This window comes from Cicer arietinum, chromosome 4, assembly GCF_000331145.2.
Source record: "Cicer arietinum cultivar CDC Frontier isolate Library 1 chromosome 4, Cicar.CDCFrontier_v2.0, whole genome shotgun sequence".
Taxonomy (NCBI): domain Eukaryota; kingdom Viridiplantae; phylum Streptophyta; class Magnoliopsida; order Fabales; family Fabaceae; genus Cicer; species Cicer arietinum.
Window position 1 is genome coordinate 23265500 of NC_021163.2, and position 13447 is coordinate 23278946.

At 24.6% G+C, this 13447-nt stretch overlaps 1 protein-coding gene across 1 annotated transcript; it reads left to right on the forward strand.

Moving 5' to 3' along the window:
* The first annotated feature begins 5764 nt into the window (after nt 1-5764).
* Nucleotides 5765-13225, forward strand: LOC101501597 (probable glycosyltransferase At5g03795). Its single transcript, XM_004497522.4, has 4 exons — nt 5765-6276; nt 10389-10570; nt 12048-12396; nt 12501-13225. Exons 1-4 carry the CDS (start codon nt 5920-5922, stop codon nt 13167-13169), a joined length of 1557 nt encoding a protein of 518 aa, XP_004497579.1. The 5' UTR covers nt 5765-5919; the 3' UTR covers nt 13170-13225.
* The last annotated feature ends 222 nt before the right edge of the window (nt 13226-13447 follow it).

Consider the following 13447-nt stretch of genomic DNA (forward strand, 5'->3'; position numbering starts at 1 on the left):
ATAAAATGTCAACGGATTTTTTGGATGGTTTAAGTTTAAAGCAAAATAAAAAATTGATTGCATCAGTGAAGTGGGGAGAAAAGAGAACGCTGTGTTCGATACTCGAGATTGGAAAGAAGAAAATAACAGATGAGACAATAAAATTAGCAGCTTGTGTGAGAAAGGATAGAAACGGAAATCGAAGAAGTTTGCATGCAAATGCGAAACTCGTATATTAAGGACGCTTGGCATAAAGATCGTTGATATGCTACTCCATTTTTTAATTGTGAAAAAATAAATCTACATTTTTTCTACTCCTATATACAGGAGTATATATATACTGTCATTCCTGGTTTGTTTGGTTGATAAAAGAATTATAAAGGAAACAAAATAGAAAAAGAAAATAAGAAGAAGGAAAATTAATTAAAAAGAAAATGAGATTATTATTTAGTTTGTTCATATAAAAGAAAATGAATGGAAATAGCGAGAGGAAAGACGGAATAAGCAAAAAGATGACGTTTAGGTTAACATTTAGATTAACATTAGATTAAATTGTCATTAGATTAATATTTAAGTTATTTTCATCATCATTCAGCTTATTCTAATCTATTTGGATTGTTAGTCAATCTAGTTCACACAGTAAGTGTGTTTGTGTCATTGGATAACCATTTAGGTCATTTTAGCATCCTTCGACTTATTCTAATCATTTTTTTTTTGTTAGCCGATTTAGTTCATCCAATAAGTGCGTTTTGTCATTAAATTAATATTTTTATCATTTTAGTCCACCTTCGACTTATTGCAATCCATTTGCGTTCTTAGAAAATAATTTAAATGTTAACCTAATGACACAAACACACTTATTGGAAGAATTAGATTGGCTAAAAATGAAATTGGATTAAAATAAGCCGAGGGAGGACATAAATGACCTAAATGTTATTCCATTAACACAAACAAAATTATTAGACGAACTACATTGGTTAATAACACAAATGGATTAGAATAAGTAGATGGATGAAGAAAATTACCTAAATGTTAATCCAATGACACAAACGCACTTATTGGGTAAATTAGATTGGCTAAGAACACAAATGTATGAGAATAAGTTGAGTGATGCGAAAAATGACCTAAATGTTAAATCTAATGACACAAATGCGTTTATTGGACAAACTACATTGGCTAAGAATCCAATTTGATTAGAATAAATCAAGGGATGACGAAAATGACCTAAATGTTAATTCAATGACACAAATGCACTTATTGGATGAACTACATTGGCTAAGAACACAAATGGAATAGAATAAGCCTAGGTTGACCTAAAATATTGATCCATTGTGGTGCTTAGGCAATGTAGTTTGTCCAATAAATGCATAAGTTTCAATACATTAAGATTTTAGGTCACTTTGGTCGTTGATAAGTTTATTCTAATCCATTTTCTTTCTTAGGCAATGTAGTTTGTCCAATAAGTGCATAAATATCAATGGATTAATATTTTATGTCATTTGGGTCTTTAATAGGTTTATTATAATCCATTATGGTGCTTAGGGAATTTAGTTCATCCAATAAGTGCATAAGTCCCAATGTATTAAGATTTTAGGTAATTTTGGTCAATAATAGGCTTATTCTAATTCTTTTTTGTTCTTAGGCAATGTGGTTCGTCCAATAAGTGTTTAATTCTCAATGGATTAATATTTAAGGTAATTTTTGTCTTTATTAGTTTTATTCTAATCAATTTTGGTGCTTAGGCAATGTAGTTCTTTCAATTAGTGCATAAGTCTCAATGAATTAAGATTTTAGGTTATTTTGGTCTTTAGTAGGTTTATTCTCGTCCATTTTTGTTCTTAGGCGATGTAGTTCATCCAATAATTGCATAAGTAGCAATGGGTTATGATTTTAAGTCATTTTGACCTTTAATAGATTTATTCTAATCCATTTTGGTTCGTAGGCAATGTAGTTCGTCTCATAAGTTCATAAGTCTCAATGAATTAAGATTTTAGGTTATTTTGGTCTTTATTAGTATTTTCTACTCCATTTTGGTGCTTAGACAATGTAGTTCGTTAAATAAGTGCATAAGTCTCAATAGATTAAGATTTTAGATCATTTTGGTCTTTAATAGGTTTATTCTAATCCGTTTTTGTTCTTATACAATGTAGTTCGTCCAATGAGTGTATAAGTCTCAATGGATTAAGATTTGATGTCATTTTGGTTTTTATTAGTTTTATTCTAATTCATTTTGGTGCTTAGACATTGTAATTTGTCTAATAATTGCATAAGCCTCAATGGATTAAGATTTTAGGTCATTTTGATCTTTAAGTTTATTCTAGTCTATTTTTGTTCTTATGCGATGTAGTTTGTCCAATAAGTGCATAAGTATTAATATGTTAAGATTTTAGGTCATTTTAGTCTTTAATAAGTTTATTTTAACCCATTGTGGTGCTTAGACAATGTAGTTCGTCCAATAATTGCATAAATATTAATGAATTATGATTTTAGGTCATTTTGATCTTTAATATACTTATTTTAATTCATTTTGGTTCTTAGGCAATGTAGTTTCTCCCATAAGTTCTTAAGTTTCAATGGATTAAGATTTTAGGTCATTTTGATCTTTATTAGTTTTATTCTAATCCAAATTGGTGTTAAGGCATGTAGTTCGTTAAATAAGTGTATAAGTATCAATAGATTAAGATCATCCATCGGTTTATTCTAATCTATTTGAGTTCTTAGTCAATCAAAATCGTCCAATAAGTGTTTTTGTGTCATTAGATTAACATTTATGTGATTTTCGTCATCCATTCGCTTATTCTAATCCAATTGAGTTCTTAGCCAATGTAATTCGTCCAATACATGTGTTTGTATTATTGGATTGTTATTTCATGTCATTTTTTGTAATCCGTTGACTTATTCTCTTCAGTTTTGGTTCTTAATTAATCTAATTTATCTAATAAGTGCGTCTCTTATATCTACTTTTTAAAAATTATTTTTTAATTTTTAAAAACATGACATGCTTAATTTCTTAATTTTAAAAAACTAAAAACAGAAACAAAATCAAATAAGTCTTTTAAGTCGTTTTTGTGTACAACCACAATTTTTGTTTCTTTTCCCTCTAGTTTGTTAGCAAACAAAAGAAAGGAAGATGGATATTGAAATTTGTGTTTATTTTTTCTTTGTTTTCTCGCCAGATTTTGGCATCCAAACACTGAAAACATAAGTTTAGTTTTAAGTTTATATAATTCTTTCGTAATATAAATTATATAATTTTAAAATAAGTGAATGATTATTTAATTCTTTAAATTGTTTAAGATTCATATGATTAAAAAATTATTTCTGAATTTAAAACTTTTTATAACATAATTAGTTAGGATACTAAGTTTAATTAACTAAAAGGGTAATATCAAGAAATTTTAATTTCGTAGGTCAACTTAACCTTTGTTAGTTAATTTTATATGTCAAATTATAGAACGTTTTTAATTAGTAGGAGAACTAAATTATTAAATCTGTAATGTTTTTAAAATAAAAAAATAAAATAAAGTTTAATGAACAATATATAAAGATAAACAATAAATTCTTTAAGACTTAGTTCATCTGACAAATACCGATCTTATTAGGTCGGACGTCTTGTCTCAAATTCGAGTTAATTATAATAAAATTTATAATTTTTTTAAAACTAAAAAAAATTAACATAATATTTATTATTGTTTTATTAAAACGGCTAAATACCACATGTGGTCCATTAACTTAATTTCAGTTAACGTTTTAGTCTTTTATTTTAATTTTCAGTGACAATCTGATCTTTTATGTTTTAAAATGTCAACAATATTATCAAACAAAGCCCAGTAAAATTAATTATCATCTTCAATATAATGCAAATTTTATCAAATTCATCAAACTCATATATTCATTCTTTATTTGATGTTGTTGAAGATGAAAATATAAATTTATTGGAAAATTTAAGTTATGAATTTGATGAAATTTACATTATATTAAAAATAATAATTAATTTTATGAGTTTTTTTTTTTGAAAATTTTGATGAATTTTTGTTACAAAAAAGGATAACATTGTTGACATTTTAAAACATAAAAGATCAAATTGTCACTTAAAATTAAAATAAAAGACTAAATTGGAAAGAAAAAAAAAAGATAAATGACTAAAACGTTAACTGAAATTAAGTTAAGGGATCAGGTAGTATTTAACCTATTAAAACATTACATGCTTAATTTCTTTTTTAATATTTTTTTTGTTAAAAACAAAATAATTAAATCAATACTAAAATTAAATTTCAGAAAATAGAAACGGAAAATTCGTAGTTATAAATTTTAACACTAAAATTTAAATTTATTAAGCATTAATTCATTATTCTATATAATCTTATAATTAATATTAATTTATATTTAAAAAAAAAAATATATATATATATATATATATTTTATATTAAAATTAAAATCACTTAATGAAAATTAAAGAACTTTTAAAATGCATAAAAATTACTCAAATTATTTAATAATATCCTTCATTTTCAGAAACAATGAAAAACATGACTATCATATAAAAATATTCAGTCCAAGTTTTAGAATATTTAAAATGAAGCAATTTAGTTCAAATAGTTATGAGCCTCATATATATAAGAGTACATTATTAAAATAATTACCCGAGTTTAATCTCTATAACCGATAAACAAACAAAATTTACTTACATCATAATAATAATGATTTTTATTTATTATACAAAAAATATTTTTTTAATTTTTAAGAATAATTTTATTTATTATTTTACTAAACTATTTTAAAAAGTAAAATAAAATGTTAATAAAACTGTTTTGATATTATCTATAAAAATATTTTTATTTTAATTTTTCTTTTTTGTTATTTGTTTGGAAAAAAAAAATTTAAAAACTTTTTTTAATATTATTCTTGAAAAAATAGTTTAGTGTTATTTAAAAATTGATAATTAATCTATCTATTAATACTTAAATAATAGGGGGTGGTGGTTGGTAGAGAGAGATTTTATACAAAATCTTACATAAATGAACTATATAATATAAATTTTTAATTTAACTGTTGATTTAGTAGAACTTATATCCGATAAAATGTTTTTGAATGGTGTAACATTAAATCAATGAAATTTGATTTCTCCTTTTAATAAATTAATAAACTATAATATTTAAATTTTTCTTTTTAAAAATAACTGAAAAGATTCTTAATTCTATTTTTGTAATCATGAGAAAAGTTATGCTTTTTAATTAAATTCTGTTTTATAATAAAAATAAATCATTATTTATATTTTGTTGTTTAAATATAATAAAAAGATTAGTAAAAAAAATATAATTAAAATAATTAAAAATTGTGATTTTTCTAAAAACAGTTTTTAAAATAATACATTTTAAATCCAATTTTTTAAATAATAAATAAAACTATTTTTAGAATTAAATAATTTTAAAACAATTAAAAAATATTTTCTGAAAAAGTTTTATAATAAAAAATATATTTTGAAGTAAATATAATAATATTTTCTTAAAAGTATATATTCTAAAAAAAATAAATATAATTCATTGGATTGTATTAAATGAAATATGTGATCATTTGAAAATTTTGAGAAAATATTAGATGGATTGGATCCATCCGTATTTTTAAATAGATAAATGAAATTCAATTAATTAATTTTTAAAAATAGATAAATGAAATCCAGTTAATTAATTTTTATTATTTAATTGATAGTTGAATGAATTGGATGAACGAAGGATAAAATTGCCACCCAAACCTTATGTATATGACAACCGAACCTCAAAACCTCGTCCTCACTTCATTGTTTTGGATCTTGTCTTTCTCACTTTAACGTTGTAGAAAAAAGTAAAAGAAAAAAAAGACAAAACAAACCAACGGCGCAGCATGCATGAATTCTGCTGGCACCAAATGTAACTCTAGATATTGTATGCAACAAGCTGGTAAATGGGTAATAATGGTAAATGGAATATTTGTGCACTAAGAAGAAGTTCAAAAGCATCATCATCATTTTCTACTTCCATGAAGCTCTTGTTGTCATTGGTGCCTCTTATCCTTGTTGCGGTTGTTGGGATTGTTTCTTTAATAAGTCCAATCATTTTGAGATGTGATTTTATTGGAAAAAGTGCTTTTTTTTCGAGCTTTGTTAATTCTTCTTCTTTTTCTTCAAACTTGTCATTATTTGATGAGAATGAGAAAAAAGGGATTGTGGAGTTGAGATCTGAAACGACGGTGGAAGTTAATAATACTCACAATGCTACCTTCAATCATTCCTCTAATTCAATACAAACACTTCAACAAACTGTAAGACCTCAGTTTTTGTTTTTTCTTTCTGTCTATTTCCTTTTTATTCTTATTTTTAAATTTTATTAATTCTCTTTATTATAAAAATATTACTAAATAATGTCTTAACTATGTAAACTTCTAATAATTTTTTAAAAATTTTGATTTCTTAATGGTATGTTTGAATGAAGACTTTTTAGAGTAGAAATTTTTTTAGAAAGTAAACAAGTCAATATATTTTAGTATATATTTAAGATTATAAAATATTAAAAGAAATGTAAGACAATAGGTATCAATTGTTGTTATTTATTTTTAGAAAAGATAAATAAATAAACTTTCCCCGCCGTTTAAAATTCTCCATCAAAATATACCATATAACATTTTTATTTCAATTGTGTAGCTTAATTTAATTTTTCAATGAATAATTTTTGGAGAAGAGACTCCCAGATCTAAATTATTTAATTGATGATACCTGAAAAAGAGTTGAGTTTTAACCTTTTTCTTGATTTTGGTAACAAGCTAACGAGGCTTTTAGTTTTGCACTAACAATTTTTTTTTTCTTTCATTTTTAACTAAGGTAGGCATCCCCCAGTTCTTTGTTGCATATCCAACTATGAGAATGAATTCTGTGATTTATATTTTTTTTCTTTCATTTTTAACTATTCTTTGTTGCACATGCAATCACTGGCTTTTATATTATTTTTTATTTTCTGTGATTTTTCTTGGATTTTATTGTGTATATTTTCAATTGGTATTTGTTTAGGGAAGGTAGATGGTATTGTTATTATTAATTAGATATAATTGTTCCTACAGTCTTTTATATTAATTTTAAAAAATATTTTAGTTTTTTATATTTTTTTATTTGATATATCTTTTATTTAATTTTAGATTTAATTGTAGTTTTGGTCTTTTTATTTTAGTTGAATTGTGAAAGTAATTCTCCCATTTTATTTCTCCTCAGTTTTGGTCCTTCAAACAGAATTTTAGTCTAAAACTTGATGAAGTTTCATCTTTTTTGCGTTTATTTAAGTCACACTATGCCTCAAAATCTTGTGGTACAACAATTGTACTTGAAATATATGATTATAAATGGTGCGATGCGGCTTAAAAAACATTTCGTCAAGTTTTGGACCAAAACTTGAGATAAATAAAATAGGATGACTACTTTTGTGATTCAGGTAAAATAGGGGACCAAAACTATAATTAAGCCTTATTTTTAAGTAATAATTTGACTTTTATATCTTAAAATGTCAGCAATGTTATCATTTCTTTACAAAAATTTAAAAAATTCATCAAAATTTTCAAACAAAATCCATAAAATTCAATATCAATTTTAAGAAAATTTATATATTCTTCACATACATAATTCAAATTTTCAAATAAACTCATATTTTCATCTCCAACAAGACAACATCAAATTCATCAAATTAAGAATTAAAATATTAGTTTATTTGAATATTTTAATTATGAATTTGATGAAATTTGCATTATATTGAAGATGATAATTAATTTTATGAGTTTTGTTTGAAAATTTTGATGAATTTTTACAAAAAAAAGATAATAATAATTGTTGACATTTTATGATATAAATGATTCAATTATTACTTAAAATTAATTAAAAAATGAAATCAAAAGAAAAAAAAACTAAAATATCATTTAAAATTAAATTAAGGGACTGCAAAAATAATTATATCTATTAATTATTATTTATAAAAAAAAACTTATTATTACCTTTTTTTTACTAAAAACTTATTATTGCACCGGTAGACATATTTGTATTGAAATTCATCAGCGCTGCAACCCACTTTGGAGCTGCCAATATTCATTAATTTGCATAGTCATAAAGATTCTCTTACACATTTTATTTTTGTGTGACAAATGTAAGGTGAAGTGGCAAAAGGAAAAATGTGACGAGTGACACGAGTTAAAAAATAAAAGCGTGTCTAAGACACGTAATAAACAATAAAAAATTAATATATATATATATTATTTAAATTATTTTATATAACATATTTGTTTTTTAATATTATTGATGAGTATTTAATATTATAGATTTTCAATAAATTTTATATAAATAATAAAAAAAATTAAAATAATCAATGAATATATTAATTTCGACGATTTTTTGTTGTTTTCTCTTATAAATGAGATTTGAAGTAGTAATTATTTAACATGTTCTCTAAGATAATTTAGCATTTTCCAAATAAAAGGAATAAAAGAGGGTTTAGATCAGAAATAGTAAAAAATATCAGAGTATGAAATAAATAAAATTGAGAAAATCATACACAATTTGCATAGTTGTTTCTTTAACTTGTACTACTTGTATGAATTTCTGGCATTTTATAAATGTGTAAATACTGCAGAGGAAGTTTTGTTTCTTACCATGTATTGGCTTATGTGATTTCTGTTGCACTTTGTTCTTTATATGTAAAAACGAGTTATCATTGGTCATCATTTCTTCAAAGCTAAATTACATATACGGTGACTTAACTTAATTTCAGGTAATGTTTTAGTTCTTTATTTTTTTTTTTTGATTTGGTCCTTTATTTTAATTTTAAGTGACAATTTGATATTTTATGTTTTAAAATTTCAACAATGTTATCATTTTTTATACAAAAATTCAAAAAAAAAATCAATCAAAACTCATAAAATTAATTATATTCTTCAATATAATACAAATTTCATTAAATTCGTAATGCAAATCTTCAAATAAACTCATATTTTCATACTTTATTTAATATTATTATGAATAAATGACTAAATCGAAAAAAAAAAAGATAAATGACAAAAACGTTACCTGAAATTAAGTTAAGGGACCACATATGTAATTTAGCCTTTCTTCTATTACTAGTATATTATATTTGTGTGACATGTATTAAATATTTATTGATTTTATATAAAAAAATTTATAGTAATAATGTTTTTTATTTATTTATTTTAAGAAATTGAGAGGATTTCAACTCTATTTTTAGAACATCTAACATAAATTAAATAAATACAAGAAGGATTATAATAATGGTATTTTTAATTTTTTTTCTATAACGGAGAAGATCTCAACTCTCATAAAACTAAAGTAAAAATTTCATGTATGAAGTTGGACATCGGTAATTATTTTATCAAAATCAAACACTCTAAATTTAAATTCAATATTTTAAATTATAAAATAAAAATATTATTTTTAGACCATCTGATCTTATCAAGACCGGCCAACGCTTCCGAAGACATAAGACAAATTTTAATTTGAGGCCTTATAAAATTTATAATAATATTTTCATTACTAAAAAATTTATCAAAAAATTTTTTTTAGACACTATAGAATACAAACTTGTTTATTAAATTATTATAATGAATTTCATATAATGCTTCTTTTTCAATTAATAATATAGTTAATTAATTTAATATTTGTCAAGAGAGTATTAATTTTAGATAAAATTTTATTATTTTTAGTTTTTAAAAATATTAGAATTGAGACTTTTTATTAAGTGGAAAAAAAATTAAAAACCTTTTAATTAAGTAAAAAATTTATTTTCTTATATTATAAAATTGTTATTGTTTATTGATGTTCCTTATTATTATTAGGAATTACCCATTAATTAAGTTTTTATTATACTAGATCTCGTAGTTTTTATTCTCTTAATTATATCTAGTTTTAGCTGTATAATTTTATGAATGAGTTGGATACAAGTAATTAGTACTCAACTTACTCACAATTTTTCTAACTTAACTTTATATTTGACAAAACATATTCAATTTACTCATATCTCCACTCTAGCGCAAATAATTGTAAAGACTAATTTCTTTGAGTCATGTGAAATCTAAATGTTTACGTTTGTGTTCAAACTCGATATTTTAATTAAGTTAAATTAAAACCATATAATCTTATCTAAGCGTTCTTATATTTTGAAGAAAATTTGAATTGATTAAACTATTTCTATTCAGGAATATGATTTTCTTTTTAAATATTTTTTCAATTCAATTGTATAAATTGTGCTTTGAATTAATTTTCTCTCTTTTTATTGTCATGGGCCTCTTTTTTAAGGGACTGATTTGTTACTGTGTCATTGAAATAGAAATCTTAATATTTAAATACTATCAACTAACGTTAATGATTCATCATCTTTGTTGATCAACAGAATGAAAGTTATGTAGCTCATCAGAAAATGAAGCAACAAAGAAAGTTCAGCATCTTAGATAGAACTGAAGCCGGTCTATTACAAGCTCGAGCTGCTATTAGAGAAGCCACCAATCAAACATTACAAGATCCAGACTATGTTCCAATAGGTCCAATGTATTGGAATGCTAAGGCATTTCACAGGTACATAAATAACTATATTTTTAATTTATCAAGCATCAAATGTATTATGTTAGAACAACAAATTAATACAGCACTTAAGTAAATAAGTAAATAAATGCACACAAAAATACAAGAATTGATTAAGGAATTAGACTAATTGAAATTTGAATCTATATATCTAAAAGTAGTGATCATTGTAATTTTTCTAGTATGCAAGGCTTAAATTGCATTGTATAAAATTGTATTTAATTAATATTACGGTCTAAATTACATATTTATCCCTAAATCTTACCATGCGGCCATATTCAATACAATAGCAATTCTTTCAACACACTAATCACAAGAAATACTCAATATTAAGAGCAAACCATTTTTTCAAAAGAGATAATAAGAGCACCAGAAATTGCACATAAATAAATAAAATATATATATACAATCTTTAGAAAAAAATAATCAAAAACAAGTTATATTTATTTATAGAAAATATGCATTGTCATTCTAAAATAATTTTACACTCACATCCAATTAAATTCATGTACTCTGTCACATCATACCATTCTTTTCCAATTTTATGGTAAGACATAATAAAATGAATAACTTCTATTGGACTTCAGTGTATTATCTATTAATCTTGTTTTTTTATATATATATATATAAAATAGTGCTAAAAATTAAAAGTATTCAAGTTAAATAACCAAAAAGAATATAGGTCATAGCAAAAAAATTGATTTAAAAGTGTTTGACCTAGATTTCAATCTTGTAGTCTCTGTCTCTTTGATATCTCTTTAATATTTGTGTAGTCACTTGTGTTAGATATTGATCAATTGTATTTAGCAAAAGTTTACATATTTTTTATGTAGTTATAGATTTAATAAATTGTTTAATTAAGTACTTTGAAAATATAGAGAATTTTAATTTGAAAATGCGATGATCGTTATTATTGAAAATTTTGTTAATCAAATCTTCAATTTCACAAAATTAATCTTGAATTTTTTCATTTGACATAGTAAAATAGCGAGAGGAGAAAGTGAATTTTCATTATATTCGAAACACCCATAAAATTTTAAAAAAATTAAAAACATCCTGTATGTTAAAATTATAATTTTTTTCCAAATATAGTTAATGTAACTTATATGGAAGTAAAATGAAATTTTTTATTTCTCAAAAAAAAAGTGTATTTTAGAATTGTCAGTAAATGTACAGTAAACTATCAATTTGGTACCACAAATATGAAAATAATAAATACTTCTTAAACTATATAGAATCTGGCAAGTTAGTCTATAAATTATGAAATATGTCATTTTAATATCTAGTACGTAGTAGTGTATCTTATCAATATATAGGTGTAGAGACTAATTTGACATATTTCATATAGTTTAAGAAATACTTATTATTTTATATATTGTATGGACTTAGTTGGAAAAAAGGGATATATATATACTTAGATAACTAATGGTGATTAACCATGAGGTCTATACAAAATTGATATGATTAACAGGAGCTACTTAGAAATGGAGAAACAGTTCAAAGTATTTGTATATGAAGAAGGGGAGCCACCAGTTTTTCACAATGGACCATGCAAAAGCATATACTCCATGGAAGGGAACTTTATCCATGCTATTGAAATGAATGATCAATTTAGAACAAGAGATCCTGACAAAGCACAAGTATTTTTCCTTCCATTCAGTGTGGTAATGTTGGTTCGATTCGTCTATTTAAGAGACTCTCGTGATTTTGGACCTATAAGAAAAACTGTCAATGACTATATCAATGTCATTGCTGGAAAATATCCTTATTGGAACCGTAGCCTTGGAGCTGATCATTTCATGCTAGCTTGCCATGATTGGGTGAGTACCAAAATGAATATGCTAACTTGCATATTCAATATTTTATTGTTGAATAAATAAAAAACAAACACTTTTTGAGTTTTGTTCTTTGTGTTTAATGGCAGGGGCCTGAGACATCATTCTCCGTACCATACCTACACAAGAACTCAATCCGTGTACTATGCAATGCCAACACCTCAGAAAAATTCAACCCTTCAAAGGATGTTTCATTCCCCGAAATCAATCTCCAAACAGGTTCAATAAACGGTTTCATAGGTGGACCATCAGCATCCAAACGTCCAATATTAGCTTTCTTTGCTGGAGGACTTCATGGCTACATAAGATCCATTCTCCTTGACCATTGGGAAAACAAAGATCAAGACATCATGGTACAAAAGTATCTTCCAAAGGGTGTTTCTTACTATGAAATGTTGAGGAAGAGCAAGTTCTGTCTTTGTCCAAGTGGGTATGAGGTTGCTAGTCCAAGGGTAGTTGAGGCTATTTACACAGGTTGTGTTCCTGTATTGATTTCAGAACATTATGTTCTTCCATTTAGTGATGTTTTGAATTGGAAGTCTTTTTCTGTTGAGGTTAAGGTGGAGGATATTCCTAATTTGAAGGATATTTTGATGAGGATTTCGACAACACAGTATATAAGAATGCAGAGAAGAGTTGGACAGATTAGGAGACACTTTGAGGTTCATTCTCCACCTAAGAGATTTGATGTGTTTCATATGATCCTTCATTCTGTTTGGCTTAGAAGATTGAACTTCAGGGTCCATGATGATCAATAAATAAACTTTCCTCCTATGTCCTAACTTATGTGATCATCTTTTACAATTCACAATCTAATATGATGGATGGAGTGATTTTATGTTTTTCTGTTCTGTATATTATGCAGGAAAAGTTATATTTCACCAAAAAAAATGCAAGAAAAGTTATAATATTATGGAAACTTTGGAAACTGCCTAGTCCTCTACAGCATTAACAGGTGATCTAAAATGAACTATATAAAAGAAACTAACTATAGGGTAGAATATTACAAATCAAATATGTGGAGTGTTGAACAATT